Below are 25366 nucleotides of genomic sequence, written 5' to 3'. Positions count from 1 at the left end.
CTCACAGCGCGGCTGCGCGTGCGCGTATCTTGAAAGCGATCTGCGATGTGGACGAAGTGCACGCCCACGCGAGCCTTATCTTCAAAGCGATCTGCGATTGGGACAAAGTGCATGCGCTGAGTGCCGGTACCTTCATTAGCACAGTGCTTTCGACGTTTAGTTCGCGTTGAAACTAGACAAGAAACAGCGCGAAGGTCAATTTGCCGGCTGCTGCTGGTGCGCTTTCTCACTCCGGTGTTTTCACAGCGAGTTTCCGCGGTCATGTTTACCTGTTCTTGCGTGACACCGTCCTTGTCATTTTATTTAATACGCGAATGTTTGCAATTTTATACGGCACGGCCTATTAAACTATTTGGTAATTTTAGTATTCGTCGATTACTTTTCTTGCTCGGTACTGCTCACTGTAATTCAATTAAGATAACTTATCCTTAGGCTAGTTGGTTGATACTTGGTGAAGCCATACTAGCGGAAATAATACAGGCCAGAAAGAACAGAAGACGTGGTGTCTTGTCTTCTGTTCTTTATGTCCTGTTTTATTTACGCTTCGGTTAATTCGCCGAGTAATTAAATAACTTTTTCTATTAGAACACGCTTTTTTATTGTGTAAGTAAAGCGACATCCGTCAACTAACCGTTGGAAAAGAGGCACGCGTCCGAAGCTCAAAGAATTGTCTACGTCTGAATAGTGTGCTGTTCACTAGAGCCATATAATAACATGTGATAACCTACATTCTTTGTGGACCTTTCATGTAGAAGCCCTGGTTTTTACTCAGGCTATTTTTTCTTTTGCATTTCTTCTCTTGCAGTGTTTGGGGCTCCACTTGTGTGGTGCAACGTAATCATCGGATTTTGCGGAACTCTATACACAGCGCTGGTGAGAATATTTGTTATGAAGCAACAGCAAATAGCAGCACAAGATCATTAATTGACAGTTTTTCACTGACAGCAGGTTTACCTAACAGTGGTTTTCATAATCGGCGGTAAAAGATTTCTGCACATATCACAGATTATTGAAAGCATCCTACAGATAGCCAGCTGCAGCATTGTTCTGGCTTAGTACCGGGTGTGCCAACGTGTTTCGTATAGCGAGCAGTTGCGTGACTACTATAGTCGTCAGACAAATGCTTGTGTCGCATACACAACTGCTGGCTGGGTTACCCTAGTTCGATGCCATAATACGACGTGTTTATATATATATATATAATATATAATTGTACGGGAGCACATCGGCACCAGCTCTGTGCCAGCCAGTGTGTGGAAGAAGACGTTGACGATCGTGTGGTTCGCGCTAGGTCGGTTTTCAACGATCCGGCTTGTTAAACCGCTTTATCAACTCTACCTGCAAAATACTCTTGTTGCATTTGGTGGAGGTGCTGGGTAGTCCCCTTCAGCGTCCTGGAACTCCGCAGCCGTACGCTACCATCTGCCTTCACAATGACTGAGGATGCCGGACCCTCGCGATCAAATAACCATTCTGTTTCTTACTCATGGTATCTCGGTCGCACGAGGAATTGTAAATGTCACGAGGAATTGTATTATATATATATATATATATTGTACTGAAGGCGATTGACCGCGCTTCGATGTCTGGGGAAAGAAGACGACGATGAGTGTGGTTGTTGTTGACGCTCTAGCTCGCCCTCGCCGGTAACCAGACCTGCCTTTCGGATAGCCTTCTGTAACGCCACATCGAGGCCTGCTTGAAGACCAACACCCCCATTTTAAGGTGGAGGTGCTGGGTACTGTCCATCCTGGAACTTCGCAGCCGTACGCTACCATCAGCTTTCACCATGACTGATCCTGGCCCATCGCAAGCTGCTCCCATGCCAACGACAATCCACTGTGCTGGCGTGCCCCGACAACGGGACCCACCTGTATTTAGCGGCACCGACGACCAGGACGTCGAGGATTGGATCGCCGAGTACGAACGAGTGAGCTCTAGTAACAAATGGGATGACCGCGCCAAGCTCACGAACGTTCACTTTTACATCACTAATGTAGCCGGCCTCTGGTTCAAAAACTATGAAACCGAAATCACGAGCTGGTCGACCTTTACGGCAGCCGTCGCGGAGGTCTTCGGTCGTCCCGCCGTGCGCCGGCTTCGCGCGGAACAGCGCTTGCGCAGTCGAGTCCAACGCAGGGAGGAGACGTTTACAAGCTACATCGAAGATGTTCTCTCCCTGTGCAAGCGCGTCGACTCATCTCTCACTGAAGGAGGAAAATAAAGCAAATCATGAAAGGAGTCGACGACGACGCATTTCAGATGCTTGTCGCTAGGAACCCCCAGACGGTAGCCGAGGTGATACAACTCTGCCAGACTTACGACGAGCTGCGAAAGCAGCGTGCGTCGACGCGCCGTGCTGCTCAAGATACAGCAGACATTTCCACCCTTGCCAGCGACGCCACTGCCGATCACACCGTTTTGCTGCCACACATAAAGCAGTTCATCCGCGAGGAAGTTGCACGTCAACTTTCCCTTGTCGCCCACACACCTGAGCCAGCGCCGTCATCTTTAGATCCATCTTCGTCATTTCATTGAGACGCAAGTCGCCCAGGCACTACCAACTGCCCCGCCGGCGTTGCCTGTCCCTACGCCATTAACTTACGCTGCCGCTCTTGCCAGACCACAGGCCCCCTCTTTCTGGCGCCTACCGTGCCACCGGGTCCTTCTACACGTCGCCGCCACCCTCACGCCCGGTGCCCCATCCTTCTGCGCCCACAGGGACCATCTGTTGTGAATCCGTGGCGTACCATTGATAACCGGCCCATATGCTTCGCATGGGTCTTGCGGGCCATATAGCCCGCCACTGTCACCGTCGCAGCTTCCGCTCTCAACATGGTGTGGCTTCGCCAACCTATCAAGGTGCTCAGCACTCACCACGAGTTCCTTCTCCCGTCGCCGACCCGTTTTCTACACGCCGCCGTATGACTCACGCCGGTCATCTCCCCGTCGCCGATCCATCTCCCCGATGCTTCGCGACCTAGCCCCGCACGAGAGGAAAACTAACAGCCGCAGTTCCCGAGGCAAGAACTGCGCCGTCATCGAACTCTCCAAGACCTCATTTTTACCCGCCTAACGAAATTGATTTATTGGTAGAAGGTATCGCCGTACGTGCACTTGTCGACACAGGAGCTGTTGTTTCTGTAATTAGCGAAAAATTGTGCCGCGATCTGAGAAAAGTGACCACCCCGCTTACGATGTTTCCCTGCGTACGGCGACCTCGCATCACGTCAAGTTTACCGCTCAGTGCACAGCCCGTGTAATATTCAAAATGTTATGTATGCCGTTAGTTTGTCGTCCTGCCCCGATCATCCTACGATGTAATCCTAGGATGGGATTTTCTGTCTACTCATCAAGCCCTCGTGGACTGCGCGCGTGCCGAACTCACATTGTCGACGCCGTGCCTGACCTCGATGACCACGCTCCCCCTAAAGTGTTTGCCGCGGCTGACGTCCACATCGCCCCTTTGTCCGTCGCTCTGGTACCGGTGTTTTCGCCTGCCGCCGCCAACTCACCTGTTTTGTTTTCGCCATCTGCAGCTCCTGCTCGGCGCCGAAACTTCCTCCTCCCGTGGGCTGTCATCAACTTCTGCAATGGTTCTGCGCTATCTACGTGTGCAATGTATGAATGTCCGTCACTTCAACTACGCGGCGAGTGTCTGGGAAGCTTCGAGACTTTTGACTGCCTTTTCGAGGATGCAATGCTTGGCGATAAGGCATCACTACCGATTGTGCCATCGCTCCTGCCGCTGACACCGACGATCCTGACGACATATCTTAAATGCCGTCGATTCCTCCCTCACACCTGCGCCGCACAACTTGATTGTGCAACTCCTGCAGCGTTTTCGAGCTCCTTCGACCACAACCAGTCTTCTTAGGTCGAACATCAGCAGTTGTCTATCGGATCGATACCGGTCAACAAGCACCATGCGCCAGCGCCATATCGTGTGTCGACTGCAGAACGCCGTGTCATCGATGAGCAGGTAGACGATATGCTGAAACGTGGAATAATCCAGCCTCCAGCAGTCCCTGGGCCTATTCGTGTGCTGGTAAAGAAAAAGGACGGATCCATCCGGTTCTGCGTGGATTACCGCCGTCTTAATCGAATAACCCGCAAGGATGTGTACCCTCTACCACGCATCGACGATGCCCTGGACTGCCTACAGGGAGCAGAATTCTTCTCGTCCTTAGATCTGCGCTCGGGATACTGGCAGGTGCCGATGGCAGAGGCCGATCGCGAAAAAACGGCTTTGTGACGCCCGATGGCCTGTATCCTATCCTATCCTGTATCCCTATCCTGTATCCTGTATTTCGGATAGGCCTGTATCCGATGGCCTATCCGAAAGGCAGGTCTGGTTACCGGCGAGCGCGAGCTAGAGCGTCAACAACAACCACACATCGTCGTCTTCTTTCCCCAGACATCGAAGCGCGGTCAATCGCCTCAGTACAATTATATATTATATATATATAATATATAATATATATATATATATATATATATATACAATTCCTCGTGACATTTACAATTCCTCGTGCGACCGAGATACCATGAGTAAGCAAACAGAATGGTTATTTGATCGGCAACTCCTTCGCAATGAAATAGTACGTAACAGGCCACCGAAACAAGAATACGTGACCGAGGTGGGATTACGACGTCATCTTCTGTTATACGAAAGGAATTGTGTTGCGGCCATAAGCAATGGACTAAACCAGGGCTCTTATAAAAACGTCACCATGTGGTCTGGAATGTTAATTACGGCTCCATATTCCCTTAGGAATCCATTACAATAATCAAATCTTTACAGCACGCAGGAAGAACTGAAAGCGGCCACGAAAGAAGAATCTCCAATATTAATTCTTGCAGTACATCTTTCCAGGAGGCATCAGTAATTGGCCGCCTGCCGTCCTTATGTGAGGTCCCGTCCTGGCGTCTTTACTTTCCTCAGGTGGAGGGCGAGTTCCTGACTTATTTATTTATTTATACAAAATACCCCTAAAGGCCCTCGCACCGAGGGTATTACATAGGGGGGGGGGGCACAAATACAACAACAAAGAGAACACATGTGAAACTATACTAACAAGTTAGAATTTCGTTATACAGTCATAACACTATGCAACACTATACAGATTGATAACAGCTATACAACCTGCAAACAAATTTATTTAAAAAACAAAAACAAAACGAGAATCATCATAGAAGTAAAAAAACCGATGCACGTCCAGATAACAATATACACAATGACTACGCTGTAGCACTGGCAGAAAGTAGATTTAAAAATTTATCGTGATCTGTGGTGGTAGCAACACACGTGGAGGCAAAGCGTTCCAGTCAGTTATAGTGCGTGGAATGAATGAATGTGCATAGTTAAATGAACGACATGACACGCGCTTGACTTTGAAAGGATGGTCGCGTCTATCAAAAATAGCAGAAGGCAAACAAAAAAAGTCGTTATGAAGAGTTGAGTGATGATACAATTTATGAAAAAGTGATAAACGTGCAATTTTACGGCGGAGGGATAGTTCTTGAAAGCCGGCACGTTTCTTCAATGCTGTGATGCTGGTATGACGTGAATAATCAGAGTAGATGAAACGAACTGCGCGGTTCTGCAGTGATTCAATGCTATTTATTAGATATGCTTGATGTGGGTCCCAAATTGCCGAAGCATATTCGATTTTAGGCCGGATTAGAGTGGTATAAGCACGTGATCGGAGGTGGGAAGGAGCATGCTTTAGGTTATGTTTTAAAAGACCTAATGACCGATTAACGGATGCAACGGTAAAGTTAATATGATGGTTCCATGTTAAGTCGGAATAAATGTGAACACCGAGATACTTATAAGTGGTTACCAACTCAAGTGGATTATTGTTAAGGTATATGCGGTTGGAATTCGAGACTTACGGTTAGTGAAAGACATGCATTTTGTTTTGGAAGGGTTAAGTTGCATGAGCCAGGTAGAGCACCATGCTGTTACTGAGTCAATGTCATGTTGTAGGGCAAGGCAATCATCATTAGAATAAATGTTACGGTAAATTACACAATCGTCAGCGAAAAGTCTGATTTGGGACGAAACAGAGTTAGGTAAATCGTTATGAATATCAGGAAAAGTAAGGGACCAAGTACACTTCCTTGTGGGACGCCAGAATGTACTTGGCTGAAAGAAGAATTATGGTTATTGACAGTGGTAAACTGAAACCTTGAAGAAAGAAAATGTTTTACCCATGCTAAAACAAGAAGGTGAATATTAAGCAGTGCTAACTTTGTTAATAACCGATTGTGAGGTACCCTATCAAAAGCTTTTGAAAAATCTAAAATATGGAATCGACTTGAATACCAGCATCGACAGATGAATGTAGGTCTTGGATGAATCCAGCAAGTTGCGTTTCGCACGAGTAGCCTTTACGGAAACCATGTTGGTACTTAAAGATGATGTTATGTTCTTCTAAATAGTTAATAACCTGGGAGTGAATCACATGCTCAAGGAGTTTGCAAACTGTGTTAGTTAATGAAATGGGACGATAATTGAGAGGCAAAGAACGATCCCAAGACTTGAAAATCGGCACGACCTTAGCTAACCGCCAGTCGCTTGGAACGAAACCAGATGAAAGAGACTGTGAAAAAATAGCGGACAAGATGCGATGAATACCTTCTGATGAATTCAAGAGTATTTTGTTGTTGAAACCTAGGTGATCAGAGGCTGATGAAGTTTTAAGTTTCGTTAGTAAAGATAAGATACCGGTCTCACTAATAATTATTTCGGACATTGAGGTGTTTGAAATATTCATTGTGTTGTGGGCTAAAAAAGCCTCTTCTCTGGTAAAAACTGATGTGAATGCTTTATTGAATACTTCAGCGCATTCAGCTGCAGGAATACTGTCTCCTGCTGCATCGGTTAGGGTTATATCGGGTTTATTAGAAGGATTGATTGTCTGCCAGAACTTTCGAGGGTTGTTTGTTAACATTGATGGTAGATCGTGTGAGAAGAAATGGCGACGAGTAGATATCAGTGCCGACTGATATTCCTTATCGCAGGCTTTGTAGCGTTGCCAGGAATCGGATTGCCTGTTTAAGTCGGCCTGTCTGTACAGGCGTTTCTTCTTATTGTTAAGGCGACGTAGATGGCTATTAAACCAAGGCGCAGTGTTGGTGCATGGTATGCTAATGATAGGTATGTACTTGTCGACAAGAGCAGCAAGTTTTTTACTGAACAGGTTCCAGTTGGCCTCCACTGAACGTTTTCGAAAATCGTGAAGAAAGTGTTCAGCAAAGACTGCCAACTCGGCGTTTATTTCACCGAAGTTTGCTCGGTTGTAGCACCTGATTTGTTTAGTACGCGTTGATTTTCTGTGAGGCACAAAGTTCACATTTCCGGTGATTATGGAATGATCTGAAAGGCCTTCTAAGTGCGCAATATTAGAGCAAATGTAAGGATTGTTGGTTACGATAAGATCGAGAACATTGGCTGAAGTGGCGGAACGACGCGTGGGTTCGGTGATAAGTTGCTGCAATGAGAAATCAAGGCAGCACTGAAGGAAAGCCTGAGCTTCTGGATCACTACCTGGGGCTGTTAATGAGGACCAATTAATTACAGGAAAGTTAAAGTCACCTAGTATTTGTAAGCTAGAACTGGGAAAACGTACTGTAAATTCGCTTAACACAAGACAGAGTTCACTTGAGAATGATGTGGTCATGTTAGGAGGACGGTAAATCACCCCAATAATGGCATCTGTTGGGCCGCATTTCAAACGAACCCACACTGACTCTATGCATGACGTGACATCGATAAGCACAGCAGTTATCTCTTTCTTGATGGCAAGAAGTACACCGCCACCCCTACGGTCCCCGCGGTCACAACGAAATAAGTTAAAAACGGAGTCACATAGCAAAACGACATTGTCTGGGATCGTGTTGTTTAACCAAGTCTCTTTAAGTGCGATGATAGACGAACCGCATGAATTGATTAGTGAAGAAAGAGCCACATTTTTGGGAAGAACCTTCTTATGTTACTGTAAAGAAAACAAGTAACCAAATCGTCGCAGCGCTGAGTGCGTGACCGCGAGGGTGATTTGGCAGCTTTGGCAGCAAAAAATTGATAGAGAAGTCGGCACCAGTGTCGACTAACGCTGTCACCGGCTGCCCATCCACGATAACATCAAGGTCGGCGCTCACAATTTCTTGGGGTCGGTGGATATCGGCTTCTCGGCGTTTTGCAGCGTGCGAGTTGGGGGCTTTTTATTCTCTTGCGGCGGGCCTCCAACCTCACCCTCAGAGGTCGCCGCCTTCAGTTTCCCCGGCGGGGGCTGGGCGACGTTCGGCCTTGAAGGTTAGCAAAAGTACGTCCAGCAGGCATCTGGCGTGGAGAAGATCGCGACCGACGGCCGAAATCAGTCCGATCATTGGGCACCGATTCGTCATTCGGGTGCGCTATGCATGGGGAGTCCCTGAAAAGCAGCATCCTCGCGGCGTAGCAAGGAGTCGCCATCTGCACGTCGACCATCAGACCACGGACGAAGAGGTCGAAATGATGTGTCGCGATGCCAGCAATGGCGCGAAATATGGCCGGCACCCCCGCAGTTAAAACAGAGAGGGTGGTTATCGGCGGTGCGCCACGCGTCGGATCTCCGAAATTGTGGCCGTCTCGTAGGGTCGTTTGTGGCGCGGTCCAAGGCGCGGCGAATGACAGCTGGCGGTACGACTGCATCGGCATCACGGATGCGCGCCTCCATGCCTCCTCTTGCGGCGGCGACCAAGGAGCGGCTCTCTGGAGCTGGTTGAACGGGGGTGTGGTTGTAACGGTTGGGGAACATCGGACAGCGTCGGCGTAACTCATGGACGCTGGTGGTCGGGAAGATCGGCTTCCGGTAACGCCTGCCTGATTTCGTCGCGTACCACTTCGCCGATTGACGCGACGGGGCTATCCAGTGTCGGTGTCAGGATCCGGTGAACTTCTTCTCTGACGATCTCTCTGATCAATTCATGCAAGGGGCTCTGATACCCTGAAGTCATGCGGAGGCATTGATGGCGGTGCTGGTGGACAGTCGATCGTACTGCCTGCACCGTTGATGAAGGGCCCGCTCAATAGCCCTAGCCTCTTTGACAAAATCAGCGACGGTGACTGGTGGATTCCGCACAAGCCCCGCGAACAACTGCTCTTTTACACCTCGCATGAGGTAACGTAACTTCCTATCCTCGGTCATGTTCGGGTCGGCTCTACGAAAAAGACGGGCCATGTCTTCGGCGAACATTGTGACCGACTCATTGGGTTGTTGCACCCGTAGCTCCATCAATTGCTGGGCGCGGTCGCGTCGGTCGGCACTTGCAAACGTATCGGTGATTTTCTGCCGAAAGTCATGCCATGTCGATAGGCTAGCTTCGCGGTTCTCGTACCAAGTACGGCTACTGTCGTCAAGCGCGAAATAGACGTGGGAGAGCTTTTGCTGCTCAGTCCACTGGTTAATCTGGGCGACGCGCTCGTACTTGTCAAGCCAGTCTTCAATGTCTTCGAAGGCTGCACCGCGATAGCGATCGGGAACCAGCGGATGAAGAACAGTTACTTGTTGTTGACTGGGAGACCGGCTGCATTGGGGTGCTTGTGGTGGGCTGATTTCGGCCATTGCCAGATGTGTGGAGCTCCTGGAAAGATGTGGTTGAAGAGAGAACTCCGGGGCAAGGCTTAGCAGTCGACGACTGAAGCGATGCACAGGGGTCGTAATTGGTTACAATGCGTCCGGGCTAGATGAACGACTCCCAGAAGGAGTCCGGAGCATCAGGCGGGATAATATACCCAGCACCTCCACCGCTGTCGCGGTACAACGCCAAGAGAGGACAGGGAGACGTTCTGCAAGAACAGCAGGACAACCTGTTCTAGCAAAACAGAACGGAGACACGTCTTCTTCGTCGTCAGCCGAAAACCCACTGACCCACTAGACGGAGTCCGTTAATGCCCCCATCGTCGTTGTCGTCTACCTATAGAGCACACGCGTCAATATGATGAAGGCCGGACCCCGGCCGAAACGTCGTTAAAGTGCTGTTATATTTTTCTTACGTGCTTGTATTTTTTGAACTATATATATATATATATATATATATATATATATATATATATATATATATATATATATATATATATATATTGAAAAAGCTATATACGAGGCGTGGCCAAATCTCCACCTACCGCAAGGTGCCTGCGATTCCGCACAGTATGCTTCCCGTTTAAGTCTTACTAACACCACAAATTGGAGATCGCAGGGAGAGGCCTTCGTCCTGCAGTGGACATAAATATAGGCTGATGATGATGATGATGATGATGAACACCACAAACCTCAGCGAATGCCTGCGCTAAGCAGCTTCCTTCGCATACCTTATTCCAACAACAGTCGCATGACCGATCAAATATATACAAAAGCGGCGCATCTGGCTGTGAGGCGATATTGAGCTGACGGTGACTGTACAGGAGAAGAGGAGCTGCGGTTTTTGTTGTTTAGTGTGCTATTGACAAATTCCCACTTACGGCTGCTATTGGTCGATAGAGAGAGAGAAACAACTTTATCTAAATAAAGATCGTGCTTGGTTACTGTGGGTGGAGACCCTCTTCCAGGGCCCCACTGGCTATTGCGGCACGCCGGGCTTGTTCAAGGGTCGCCAATTGGCTTCCCAAGTCCAGTTCGGAGAGTCGCGCCTCCCACGACCAATTGTTTAGTGTATCGGTAAGTAGCGGCGAGACGGCGTCTACCGCACGCTGCGTGCACTGGTAAGTGATGTGTTCTAGTGTCGGGGTGGAGTCGCACCATGGACACCTGTCGCTGTGTTTGTTGGGAAATATTTTGTGCAATCTATGTAATTGTGGCTAGATGTTTGTCTGTATTAGGCGCCAGTCCCTCGGCTGTCGCCTGTTGAGCTTGGGGTGAGGTGGAGCTTTGGATCGTCTTCCTAGTCGTTGCGTATGAAGTATGTCTCTCGTTGTGCTGCCGGGTGTCGGATAGGCGTCCGTTCGAGCGGTATGTATCGCGGCTCGGCCTGTTATACCTCGAGCCAGACGATCCGCCCGATCGTTGCCTTCCACTCCGGTGTGCGCGGGACACCAGGTTATCCCGTGGTCCATTTGGAGGCTTGGTCCTAGTATGCGAAGGACACCGGCTGGTAGAACTCCCCGAAGGAAGAGGCGGCAGGCGTCTTGCGAGTCTGTGAGTATATAAGCCGACTGGCTCTTCGCGTCAGCGTCTCGGATGGCTAGGGCTATGGCCGCGGATTCCGCCGTGGCGCTTGAAGTTGTGCGTACGGACGCTGCTACGATCGGTCTCCCCTGGTTTGTCGCGACAGCCACATAAGTAGGAGTCGCTGTCTCACCTCTGGGGTATAAGCCTGCGTCAGTAAAGTATGTGTCTGCGTCCTTCTGCCTTTTGCATATGATGGCTGCTCGGGCTTGTCGCCGTTTCTGGAAGTGAGGGCTCATGTGACGTGGGATGGGGTTCACATGGATTCTTGCTCGTAGATAAGGTGGCATAAGTATGGTCTCGTCTCCGCAAAACTGTGGCGTTAGGGGGTATCATAGTCGTGTTAGCACGGAGGGCCCCTGGGGTGTTGCGCTTAGTCTTTCGCGCTGGGCCATGAGTGTGGCCGTGGCGAGTTCTTCGTATGTGTTCATCATGCCCAGCTCACTGAAACGGTCAGTGCTCGTGTTTTCGGGCAGGCTGAGTGCCGCCTTGCAGGCAAACCGGAGCAGTCGATTTGCTTGGTCGATGTCAGTTTGTCGGGCCGCTTGGAAAGGAAGAGCGTAAGTGATTCTGCTTATGACGAAGGCCTGTACTAATTTCGTAGTGTCTGTCTCCGTCATTCCCGCTCTGCTACGTGCTATTCTGTTAATGAGGCTACTAACACTGCGAACCGTGCGCTTGAGTTTGGACAGGGCGATGCCGGCACTGCCCGTTTCCTGTATATGCATTCCGCGCACTCGTAGCTGCTGGACTTTTCGGATAGGTTCTCCGTCTAGAAGTAGTTGTAACGGTGGAGCTCTGTTGGCTTGAGTTCGTGGTGGTCGAATATGTATGTATTCTGATTTTCTCTGTGCGCATTTCATGCCGGCATGCTTTGTGTATGATTCGACCGTGTCTACGGTTTGCTGAAGTGTGTTTTGTCTGTCCCCCTATGAGCCTTTGGTCGCCCAGAGCGTAATGTCGTCGGCGTAAATTGCCACGCCGAGATCCTCGTCTTCCTGTAACTGTAGCGCGAGCTTGCGCATTCCAATATTGAATAGGAGCGCAGACAAAATTGCACCTTGAGGCGTGCCGCGGCGCGGCAGTTCATATGGGAGCGACCGTGACGCTCCGAGCGCAATTGTTGCAGTGCGGTCACGCAGAAAGTCCTGAATGTAATGAAATGTTCTTTCTCCGCATCCGACGTCCTCAAGGCCCTCTAGTATGGCGGAGTGAGATATGGTGTCAAAAGCCTTTTGAACGTCAAGGGCGAGCAGGATTCTGTCTAGGCTGTCCGGGGAGGGCCGAGGACCTCGTCTTTTAGCATGAGGAAGACGTCCTGTGCAGAGACTCCCTTGCGAAAGCCGAACATTGAGTCCGGAAGAAAGCTGTTACGCTCGAGGTGATGCTGCAGCCGGGTGTGCACAACTCTTTCAAAGAGCTTGCCCATGCACGATGTTAATGGGATGGGCCGCAGCTGTCCGATCTCTCGCGGCTTACCAGGTTTTGGGATCATGATGATGTTGGCCGATTTCCATGGCACTGGTACCCGACCTCCCTTCCTCCAGACCTGATCGTTGAACAAATGCACAAGCTGTCCGATGGCCGTGTCACTGAGATTGCGAAGCATCGCATTGGTGACGCGGTCTGGTCCTGGTGCTGTGTTCTTTTTGAAAGTCTGCGCGGCTGCGTAAAGTCCCGCGAAGGTGATGGGGGCGTCCAGATCTTCGTTGGCTTCCCCATGGTATTCTTTCGGTGCTGTTGTAGGTGTTTGAGCCTCAGCGGTGTAGGTGATCTTGAGTTGTTGCAACAGCTCAGTCCTCGTCCCTTGGTACTCTCCTATGAGTCGCCGCATGACATTAGCCGTTTCCGTGCGCGTACTGGTCGGATCCAGCATGCATCGCAGTATGGCCCATGTCTTCTTGGTGCTCAGTATGCCTCTGAAAGAGTCACAGAAGCTGTGCCAGTTGTTGTAGTTGAGTGTTCGAGCGTAGGTGTTTGCTTCTTCCGCCAATCGGTCGATGCGTCGCCTTAGGTTACGGTTGTGGCGCTGTCTTTTCCACCTCTTGCTGAGACTTCTACGAGCTTCCCAGAGATGGGCTAGGTGGTTGTCTATATCCGGCGTGTCTGGTGTTGTTTGGAGCTCCTTAGTGGTGGCAATATAGAGATCCTTTAGGAAATTACTCCATCCTTCTGCCGTAGTGGGTGTCGAGGGGGCTGTCTGCTGGCGTTCTCGATATTTCTTCCAGTCCGTCAGCCTGGCCGTCCCTAAGGCTAGGCGTACCTTTGCCGTGTTCACCGTCGTACATAGGATGTAGTGGTCGCTGCCTAAGTTTTCTTCGAGGTTACTCCAGGTAACACCGTTGTCATTGTTGATAAAGGTAAGATCTGGCGTAGTGTCCCGAGTCACCCTGTTGCCTATCCTTGTAGGAACTCCCGGGTGTGTGAGCAGCAGTAACTCGTGGGCCTAGGTGGCGCTGAGCAGATTGATTCCCTTGCTCGTATCTCGCCCGTACGCCCACTTGGTATGCCATGCATTAAAGTTGCCAAGGAAAATAATTCGGTCCCCCTTTCAAAGCAGAGTGGATGCGTGGTTCAGGATTATCAAGAAGTCGGCCTTGCGTTCGCTAGGGGGGACTGTACACGTGCACTAATACACATTTAGGGCGTCCTTTCTTGACCGGCCAAATTGTGACTATTTGATGGTGTGTCTGGACCCCCGGTATTGCGGTCGCGGTTATGACTAAGTCTTTCCTTACCAGGGTCGCTACAGCTGGATGATTAAGGTCGACGTAAAGACGATAACCACCGATGGGTTTCGGTGTTTTCCCGATCTCTTGCAGGTAAATGAGGTCGGGTGGGACTAGCGCCGCCTTGACGTATTGTGTGAGTGTAGCGTGTCTGTTCTGTAGTGAGCGACAGTTCCACTGCCAAATAGCAAGATTCTCTTGTTGTCTGGATGCTCTGTTAGCCATGGTGGGGAGTGCCCGAAGTTGCTTCCTCAGTCTCCGTGGTTACGATGTATTTGACATACGGCTTACCGTCGCCAATGCTATATTGTCGCTTGCGGGTCCTCTTAACGCCTTGAGGAGACTCATCCACATATTGTTTGAGTTCTTGGAACTTCATGTACATAGGTTGTATCTGTGTCTTCATATGTTGTTATAGTTCCTCTTTCATCTGAACCAACATGTCGCCCATTTGCTTTGTGACTGTTGTTTGTAGCGACGCGAAAAGTGTCGCGGGTGAAAATGGTGATTGTGGTGAGGTTTGTAGAGGGACCCTCGCGTATTGGAAGTCTTGTGGGTGTTGTTGCTGCCGTGTGGATGGTTGGGGTTTCTGTGATCCTATCAGTGCTGTCAACGATTCCACCTGGCGTTTTAGTATTTCAAGTTCATGTTTGGTGCTATCTAAGTTAGCTTTCAGTTGTTTGTTTTCCGCGAGAACGCGCTTATATTCTTCACTCTGTGTGATGGATTTGGTTGTGGAAGACGCGACCCCCGCCCAACTTACCTGTGCCAGTGTCTTCTGATTAGTCCCAGCACCGTGCGGAGGGGTTGTAATCCCTGCCAGCTTCTTCACCGGAGTCCGGGAACGCTCACGATTCTGCTTCAGTTCGTTTGTGTTGGGTAAAGCAGGTGCAGTCAGCTGCGGAGATCTTGAGCGGAATCTGCTTCTAGTTGCTCTGCTGCGTCCTGTCTTTTCCTTGTAGTATTCTTCTTCATCCTCCGAGAAGAACCACCGTGGTTGTTTACTGACATCTATCGAGAACAGTGTTTGATCAATGTAGTTCTTAACTGTTATTGTGAATATTTATTGACGCAGTTTCATAAACAGGCTGAACTAAGCGAAACTCTGCGTTCTGAATTGCGATAGGAATTGCGTGTATTTGGAAGAAGCCAACTGTCGTCTGTTCATGCTCAGCCGCGGCCGCCCGCGCAAGAATAAAACTTTGGCCCCATCGCTTCGCGGTGTCGTATTTGTCGTGTCTATACAATTTTTATTAGTTTTCAGCATTCAATTAGCCTCGAACCACGCGAAACCAATAGCGGCCCGCAAAATAATTTATAACTAAGCAAAGAATGGCCCCACCATTAAAGTACGTCGTCCCACGAATCTCATGCGCCGCAAACATTTTTTTCAATCAATCAGCTATAGGTGGAGTTATGCATCGATACCCTGCTTTCTCTCTCTTTTCGTATCCGCTATCGTGATGGGAGTTACCCAGCGGAGAAGCCAAAAGGGTAATGCCCCGACCAAAAGTTGAGTGTGGCGGCAGCAAAAGGGCTCGTCACGGCATCCCGTGGTGGTCGGGGTAGGCTACGCTGCCCGGCACGCCTTTGTCACCTCGGAGGCCACGCGCACCACGCGGAGCTACGCACAGTGCAACGATGAAATCATTACAGCGAAGCTACTTATGACTTAGGCTCCGTGGATTTTACATGTGCGTCAACAAAAACTCAGGTCTACGCTCGCACCGCCCTCTCTTTGTTGTCGTTCCAAGCGCTTATGTGCCTAGTTTTCTTTCCTTCCGGAACTCTCCCGGGTGGCGGTCCCGTCCTGTGTGTCTAGTTTCATGCGGCTCCGAGGTGCGGCGATAGTCATGCACACGAATATACTAGGGTTAGCTATACCGGTGGTTAAGCCATTAATCTTCATCGATGTCCACCTTTTATTTAATCGACTTAATCAATTAGGCATAATTTATTAATCGTTTTCGAGAGTTTCACAGGACTGGCGCGAAAATTTTGATATTATACTGTAATAGCGGCGCACAAGCATTCACTGTGCGGTTGTGGTAGAGCGACTGTCGACTGTTTTTGCAAGTCCCGAGTGATGCCGTGCCAAGCGCTTAACTTCTCGTCCCCCACACCGCACACCCCACTACGCCAATGCGCTAGCAATTCAAGGCATGCTATAGCAACCGAGTCGTTCATCGTCGTTCCACTCCCAGTCCACTAAAGACGTTGCCCAGCATGCGCGCTGGTTTGGGGCCCTTATTTGACATAGCGATGGAGTTCATATAGATTCCAGTGAATGTACAGCGTCCGAGCATCTATTGTCTCATGCTGGTTGTGTGGCCATTCAAAGAAAGGTGTCAGTTTCACCCAAACACCCCAGCCAATTGACATTATTTCGCTCTGCAGAAAAGACCATGTGGTTTAAAATCTTAAACCAGAAATTTTCCTTTCCCCTGTGTGCTTTGTAATTTCTTCCCAATTTCCGATGGACTTCACCTATCACTTTTGCCATTGTTCGTATTTCTTCTTTAACTGTACTGTGCAGGGATTCACTAGTGCCATGCATTTTATTCATATTCTACACTAAGTACCATTTTATAACACGTATTGTTTATGTTTTCAAAAACCACTATGGTGCCAACTGTATTTAGTCTTTAACAGGTCAAAGATTCATCATCATCGTCATCATCATCAGCCAATATTTGTGTCCACTGCAGTCCAAATCGATTAAGTCCCAAATTAACAGTGTCTTGCGCTAGTTGATTCTAACTTGTGCCTGCAAATTTCGTAACTTCATCGCCCCACATAGTTTTCTGCCGTCCTCGACTGCGCTTAATTCCCTTATCGTGGTATCCATTCTGTAACTCCAAGTGGTCCACCGGTTATCCATCCTACGCAATACATGGCCTGCCCAGCTGCATTTTTTCCTCTTAATGCCAACTAGAATATCAGCTATCCCCGTTTTCTCTCTGATCTACACTGATCTCTTCCTGTCTCTTAACGTTAGGCCTAGCATTTTTCGTTGCATCGCTCTTTGTGTGGTCCTTAAGTTGTTCTCGAGCTTCTTTGTTAACCTCCATGTTTCTACCCCATATGTTAGCACCGGTAGAATGCAATGATTGTACACTTTTCTTTTCACCGACATTTATAATCTCCGAGTCAGGATTTGGTAATGCCTGCCGTATGCAGCCAGCCCAATTTTATTCTGTAAATTTCTTTCGCATGATCAGGGTCCCCTGTGATTAATTGACCTAGATAAAGGTACTCTTTTACAGACTCTAGAGGCTGACTGCCGATCTTGAATTCTTGTTCCCTTGCCAGCTATTGAACATTATGTTTGTCTTCTGCATCTTCATCTTCAACCCGACTCTTACACTTTCCCGGTTAAGGTCGTCAATCATTTTCTGTAATTCATCCCCATTGTTGCTGAATAGGACAATTTCATCTGCGAACCAAAGGTTACTGACATATCCGCCGTTGATTCGCACTCCTAAGCCTTCCGTGTCTAAGAGCTTGAATACTTCTAAGCATGCAGTGAATAGCATTGGAGAGATTGTGTCTGCTTGCCTGACCCCTTTCTTGATAGGTATCTTTCTACTTTTCTTGTGGAGAACCAAGGTTTCCGTGCAATCCTTGTAGATATTTGCCAAGATATTTATGGATGCCTCCTATACTCCTTGATTTCGCAGTGCCTCTATGACTGCTGCTATCTCTACTGAATCAAATGCTTTTTTCATAATTTATGAAAGCAATATAGATAGGTTTATTGCAGATTTATCTCTCTTCAGATTTCTCTATTACCTGATTCATGACATGGATCAGGTAATATGACATGGATCAGGCCGGGACTCACATTTCGATGGATGTGAAATGCAAAAGCGCCCGTGTGCTTGCGTTGTAGTGCAGGTGAAAGAACCGCAGGTGGTCAAAATTATTCCGGAGCCCTCCAATACGGCGTGCCTCATAATCAGAACTAGTTTTGGCGTGTAACATCTCCGAAATAATAACTACTAAAGCAAGTTTTTAATGCGATAGCGTTAAAGGCCTTGTGTCCCAGAAAATCCGCTGTCGGTGTCGGCGGAGTTGTCCATGAGCGAAAATTTCCTTATATATTTAGGTATATGTATATGCGACGCCTAGGTATACGACATGCGGTATGTGGGGGTTATATAGCTACAGCATTTTCTTCTGTTTTTCCCAATAACTTCCGAAATTTTTTTCAACAACCATTTATTTAGTTTTTGGAAAGCTAGTAATACAGCAGCCTACGATTACTGGAAAAATTATTTGCAACTTGGCTCTAAATTTGTCGAGTGTAATTCGTATAGTTATTTTAATGGCACTTACAGTGGCGTAGTGTTTTAAACTGATCCTAATTATCCGCGATAGTAGGCTGTGTACATTACACTGGTCAGTATAAGCGAGTTCTCTAATTATTCGGAAATAAAAAAAAATATCCGGCAAACCCCATCTCACGATGAATGTCACATTAGTGTGATTAGCATTGAAGCAATGCATCGACGCATCGTATTGCAACCACCGAAATCGCGTCGTGTGTGAGGACGTGTATGCAGCCGGGCTACTCTCTCGCGCTCCCCCAACCGGGCACGCTGCGCGAAATAGCGCCGCCGCAGCGCAGCCCCCGCGAGGAGCGTGTGCGCATATACACTCAGACAAGACTGTCTGAATACATATGACGTGGATTCGACTCCACCCAGCAGCGAAGAAATTTCAATTTTTTTGTGTGTGATTGAAGAGCGACTCATACCCAGTGGCCCAAGTAGGGCTGAAAGATGTTCATTGCAGAGTGGCACATAAGCACTGACACCACCCCAGTTCGTCGTACAGCTTAACTGATGTCATTGAAGTGCGCCACATACGCGGTGGCACAAGCTTAATTATCCGAGTTGGCCTCAAAGAGAGTTATCGAAGAGAAAAAAAATTATAGGGTTTTACGTGCCAAAACCAGTCCTGATTATGAGGCACGCCGTAGTGGAGGACTCCGGAAATTTGGACCACCTGGGGTTCTTTAACGTGCACCTAAATCTAAGTACACGGGTGTTTTCGCATTTCGCCCCCATCGAAATGCGGCCGCCGTGGCCGGGATTCGATCCCGCGACCTCGTGCTCAGCAGCCCAACACCATAGCCACTGAGCAACCACGGCGGGTGTTATCGAAGAGCGGCGCAGATAAAAGTGGCACATACGTAGTCGTCAAAGCTGACATCAAAGTGGTTCATTGAAAAGCGGCACGTACGCAGTGCCACAGATCCAGTCACCCAAGTTGACTGGAAAATAGATAGATAGATAGATAGATAGATAGATAGATAGGTAGATAGATAGACAGACAGACAGACAGACAGACAGACAGACAGACAGACAGACAGACAGACAGACAGACAGACAGACAGACAGACAGACAGACAGACAGACAGACAGACAGACAGACAGACAGACAGACGGACGGACGGACAGACAGACAGACAGACAGACAGACAGACAGACAGACAGACAGACAGACAGACAGACAGACAGACAGACAGACAGACAGACAGACAGACAGACAGACAGACAGACAGACAGACAGACAGACAGACAGACAGACAGACAGACAGACAGACAGACGGACGGACGGACGGACGGACGGACGGACGGACGGACGGATGGCCCCGGAAAGTGCGTGAAATACCCTAAGAAAGCTGGTCACATTAATATGCCTGCTGTAAATGCGTCTGCGTTTGACTATACAATATTCGATTCGATAATCGATACTTACAATTCGTATTCGATTCTCGCCAGAACTTATCTCACGATGACTGGCATTGCGCTGCTGAGCCCGAGGTCAGGGGTTCAACAACGGCCTTGGCGGGGAAGGCTGCATTCCGATGGAGGTGGAATTCAATGACTGCCGTGTACAGTGCCTTGATTGTAGGGTAAAAAACCTCAGGCGGCGAAAATTATTCCGGGGCACTCCAATACTGCGTCTCTCATAACCCACTGTGCAATTTGGTTATTTTAAACTCAGCAGTTTACTTAATTTACGGTACTGCGGCCACAGCCCCTATTTCTTGCTACGTAGGTCTTTATAAAGCCACAATGTGGTCCAAATTAGAATATTTGAGATTCTTCCCATGGTATACATTTATTATAACATTACAACTTGTTCCGCTCAGGGTAATCCCGTTCCTTTCAACCTCGCTAATTACGGTACAAATGGAAGTCTAACAGTGATAAAATCTCGTTTGTCACTGTCTAGTATGTATATTCTTATGCAGAATACTATTTGCACTTTGCATCTTCTATTAAAATTATTACCACCATTGGTTGCGTAAGGAAAGCATCACGATGTCTACTTACCATTCATTCCATATCGACCATCAAAAAAAGCCGAGTTGGATGCATTCTGTGTAAGACTAACGCTTTCTAGGCTAACGATTTTTGCCCCGTATTCCAAAGATATGAAATGATGTGCCCGCATAAATAATGGAATAACTGACGCTTGAATTTGTGGGCGCACTGTTTCAACTTTCCTACGCTGCGAACCCCATGAATGTCCCTGTACACAGTTGCATAATATGTTAGAAATACGAGGGCAAATCAGATAGTCTTTGCCCCTATTCTTTTTAGCAAAAATACGGCTGTAAATGCAAAGTCAACATGTGCACTCCCACCGGTGGACCTTTCATCGACCGGCCCGGCCTTATCTGCGGGTAGCTCCGCGGCACGGCGCTGCTGTTTGTTGTTGAAGATGGCGGTTGTGCTTCACACGTCCACGGCGTACGAGCAACGAAGTGGAATTCCTTTTATTGCGATACAATTATATGGACACTTCTACCGGATTTCTGCCGCAGGCGTCGCCGTCGCCGTGAGGTTCCGTATAGATTTCAAGGGCGTTAACATCGTCGCCGCGCACCGTATGCGCGAGCGAAAGCGCGCGGGGGACGCGCGCTATCACGGAGGGCGGAGCCCCCCCCTCCCCCCCCCCCCCCCCCGCGCGCTATCACGGAGAGCGACCGCTCGGCGGAAAGCAAACATGACCGTCGCGTGAAAGATCGTGGGGGTATGGGAGGGAGGGAGGGAGGCGGGGCGGCTTCTGTGCTCCGGCACCAAAGGCGTATCTTGCCACTCAATCTCCCACGCGAAAGCAACAAAGCGGGAAGAGGGGGGAAGGGGGGGGGGCAGCTTCTCCTTTGCCAACAACTTCTCCTTTGCGCTTTGCTCGGGGATGCCGGTCGTCCGCACCGTCTCTTATCTCCACAAGGCTCTGACCTTTGTATGCGCTGTGTATTCGTCGCTCAGTTTCCGTTGAAGCGATAGACCGCGCAAACCTGCGCTTGCTGCCAGTGTTTTGACAGTCGTTGGCTGCGGTCATTCAGTGTGATCTATCCATGTTTGCTTGTGCGCGCTGACACCACGATTGTTAATTCAGTTAGTAAGCCAATGTGTCCAAGTTTATGCAGCCGATAAAGCTACTATTCCTACTCCGAATAGCTCTCTACTAATTTGCTATCGCAATCGATGCTTCGCCTTTCGGGCGAAACTGCGACATTTTTTTATGGAGCAAGGGACGAACGCCCATCGAAATCCACAAGGAAATGCAGCCCACGTATGGGGAAGGTGTCTTGCTTTGAGAAGTGTTAGGTGGTGGTGTTGTGAGTTCGCAAGAAGCCGTGAAGCCAAGCCGACGGCGGTTTAACAGTTAGGCTGGACGAATTATACCACAGGGGCATCTCACATTTAGTGCTGCGATGGAGCAAATGTCTGAGCCGGTGTGGGGACTATGTGGCAAAAACAATTGTAAGGTACGTAGAATAGTACGCATATTTGCGATTACCTCTATGTACCTTATTTTGACTAATAAAATTTGTGGCAAGGACTTTCTGATTCGCCCGCGTAATTATGGGGCTTTTGCAGTGTAACTTTCGGCATTTGTATTTTTTTAAATTTTGTGTTATAGCTTCCTTGCCCTCTTCTGTCTTCTCTGATTCGGCTGTTTTTTCATCTGCGGTCTTCCGGTGTTGCGGGGGTCCCGCTGGCCCCGAGCACTCCCGTTACCATATGGGGCAGGGTGCCCGGCACTGCGCAAAACTTGAAAAACTGTGGGAGGCCAGGCTATCTTGCCCAAGGCTGGATGACCAGCGAAAGTTGGTGGACGCGGCCAGGGTGGCAGCGAAAGCCCACGGATTCCTCTAATGAGGAAGCCGCCCACTTGAGGGCGAGGAGAGATCTCTTTCTCTTTATTGTTATAAATAATTGTTAGTTTAGAAATAAACGTTTATCTCTCTCCCTCCCCTCTCTATCTGCTAAATTATTACTTACAGTATTCCAAGTTGGCAATATTGTAAACGTCTTTGCATTTGTGATGCGCTGACCATTCTCTGCCCTCCGACTGCCACACCTTCAATGCAGGATGGCGCTGCTTAACGGAGAAATAAAGTTGAGCAAAAGTACAGATCGCTGAGAGAGGCATTTTTCCTGCAAGGGACAACGAATTGGCGGGTGGTGATGATGATTCTGTAGTTATTTCAGGCTATCAGGAGTTTATAAGCACAACGTTACAAGGAAGTTAGCGTATTCGTTTGAAAAAACCTCAGCTGCTTCAACGTTTTCTCTCTTGCGTATTTTTCAATGCGACAAGGGTGGACTTCGAGGCGTTGTTTGGACAGACTGCATGCAGCTGGTTTTCATGCTACTTGCCCCTGCCACCGTCATTGCGAAAGTATTTCTCGACTTGAAGAGCTCCAACGGCACAGCGCAGACCGTGAGTGACTTTGATGTGCGGCCATACATTGGAAAGTAAGTTTCCATCTCCTTTATCTGGTGATCCCCACGTACTGCAGTACAAGACCCAGCCCTGATTAACGCCCATAGGGCCTGGTGGCGGTTAGGCCATGTGCGGTCGTTCTATTTTAGAAAAAATGCAAGCGAGTCGACTAACAGATCTGCAGCAAGTAACTTCGAATGAATGGAACACCGCTTTCATTTAGTTAGCACTATAACGTATCATGAACCATCGCCGAAGTACTGAAGCAGCTGTTAACCGATTTTCCAAATCTCACGTACACTTGAATAGAAGACCTTTCGTCTACAGCTAATCCGCCCGTTTGTCATGCAACCGTGCATAATGAACTCCTCCTGAGCGGTTGCACGCTCCTAATATATCACAGCGCTATGTTTGCCTACAAAATAAACTTTCTTGCTGAGAAGACACTGATAAAAATTATTGGTTGGAATTATCAATTATAAAAAAATGGAGTACTCTTAAAATGTTAACATTCCTATATATTTTGTTATACTATATGTAGAGATGATGAGCAACACGAGAACAAGGTGAGAGCAGTAGCCAGCGTTTCGACAAGTGGATTTGTCTTCTTCAAGACGACATATGCTCTATTCGGCAGAGTATATAAAGGTAGCGTTTTTCTAAAGGGGAGAGAATTTAAGACATGTGGGTGAGGTAACGAGCGAGAGTGTGTCTGCGGTGAGGGTGTAGAACTGAAAAGAAAGTCAATGCGTTACTGATAGTCGGTGGAGGAATTTGAGGTCCCGCCGTGTGTTAGCCGGTTGACGTGTCATTGTAGGTTCATCTTTCGTGGAAGGGGCCTGGATGACGGAGAGGAGGGGGGGGGGCTTTATCTGCTCCCCTGGAGATCGCAGATACCGCCCCCCCCCCTCCAACAGGGACATCCCCCAGGGGGTCCCCACGTAGTTCCTCAGGACAAAATAACGTTCATGTCTGTCTGTCTGTCGTAAAGTGATTAACTAAGAAGTTCCTTAGACAATTTTGTTAATTAGTTAAATATGTGTTTCGGTTTCTCGTGCTACTAATGTCCGCGTCTTAAGATAACCCAGCTCAACAATAAGACATGCTACCAGCCACAGACGATTTTTAACAATTCCGTAAAGCCTAATTTTGAACACCCGGTATATATATAGTGAACAAGAAGAAAGGAAACTGAGGGGCGGACCGATTATTATTACTCAGATCATAAGATTCCAACAAACAATGACACCAAATAGCATGGCGAAAATTATTTGTAGTTCTTAATAGCATTGAAGAAGTGATAAATAAATGGAAACGAAAATGGATGCAAGAATTGGCCGCCGGTGGATTCGAACCCACCTCTTCGTATTATGCAGGCGATGCTCTTAAAGCGAGCTACTACGGCGCATTTACCCCTCCACTTTTTTGGGTACTTGATGATGATGTATGGTGCTTAATGGCGCAAGGGCCAGGTATGGCCAAAGAGCGCCAGGCCAGTGTGTTCATGAGTTGACAATGGAGCAATGAATTGCGAAAGGTAGATGTGTCGTGGCTGTAAAAGGGCCTAAAAACAATCGCTGTAAAATGCGTAAAATATATATGTAATAAAATTATGGCAATGGCTGATGAGGTGCACTATGAACACGAAAGAACAAATTGCAAGATAATGAAGATAAACGAAAATTTATCACTGATAACTTTTCAAACAGCACTGCTGCCTTGACAGACCCTTTGAAACGCAAGGGCCTGGAGGCGCGTGCTATGGAAAACTACTATCGCGGCGACATCCTCTGGAGAGAGGATGCGCTACGAAACTATTGGGCAAATAACATGCAATACTACATCGCTCAGAAAATCCAGGACAGCTTTAGTGCTAAAGAGAGGTTTGTCGCCCAGAAACATAGCGGGATGGAGTGGAAGACAGTACCGGTACGCTAGGGGAAAGTGCCTTTTTCTCTCTGTTTCGGCTTCCCTGCCCTCCACGAGGACGTGGAGCACGGTAAGCCTCTCTCCACATCTACCACAGGTTGGCGGGTCATTTCCAGTTAGAAGGAAATTGTGGGTGCCGTATGTATGTCCTATTCTCAGACGAGAGAATATGACATTTGTTCTTCGTATTTTCGTTTTTTGGGTACTTATGTCTGTCTACTAGAACTAACCCTGGAAGTGTTAGCCAGTGCCACTACTCACGGCCATGGCAGTAGATGAGGAACAGCCTATCTACCGCAGGCGTCACGTACCACGTTAACATTGTTGGTGAAAGCAACTGGTCAATAAACCCACATATGTTACTTGAAGATATCAAAGCTGCCGGATTCGAGACCCTCGCTATGTAGTGAGCGAGAAGGAAGCAAACCAAGGGGCCCGATTATTATAAGCCAAATCGGAAGATGCCAATAAACAATGACACCAAGCACAGCATAGGGAAATTACTTGTAGTTCTTAATTGAATGAAACAAAGGATAAATAAATGGAATCGAAAGGGGGTAAAAAAATGTCACAGTTTTGCCCTAAGGGCGAAGCAATGAATGCGATAGCAACACAGCAATGTTATACGAAGTAAGGTGAGCGGCTTTGGTAGCAATATGAATTGCAGTAAACATGAGCTGAATAAGTAAGCAGGTATGCTGCGGCGTAAGTAGACCGACATGAAGAGAGACTCGATGACCACGA

At 48.3% G+C, this 25366-nt stretch overlaps 1 protein-coding gene across 1 annotated transcript in view; it reads left to right on the top strand.

Moving 5' to 3' along the window:
• Positions 1-25366, top strand: part of LOC119462538 (sodium-coupled monocarboxylate transporter 2-like) — a 69514-nt gene that overhangs the window by 4563 nt on the left and 39585 nt on the right. Inside the window, exons 3-4 of the mRNA XM_049673029.1 lie at positions 806-873; positions 22568-22725. Coding sequence (XP_049528986.1) covers positions 22601-22725 — 125 coding nt within the window. The 5' untranslated portion in view covers positions 806-873; positions 22568-22600. The remainder of the gene's footprint in view (positions 1-805; positions 874-22567; positions 22726-25366) is intronic.

Source organism: Dermacentor silvarum, chromosome 8 (genome assembly GCF_013339745.2).
Source record: "Dermacentor silvarum isolate Dsil-2018 chromosome 8, BIME_Dsil_1.4, whole genome shotgun sequence".
Lineage (NCBI taxonomy): Eukaryota > Metazoa > Arthropoda > Arachnida > Ixodida > Ixodidae > Dermacentor > Dermacentor silvarum.
Note: the sequence above shows the minus strand (reverse complement) of the source record. Positions and strands in the feature narration are given on the sequence as shown.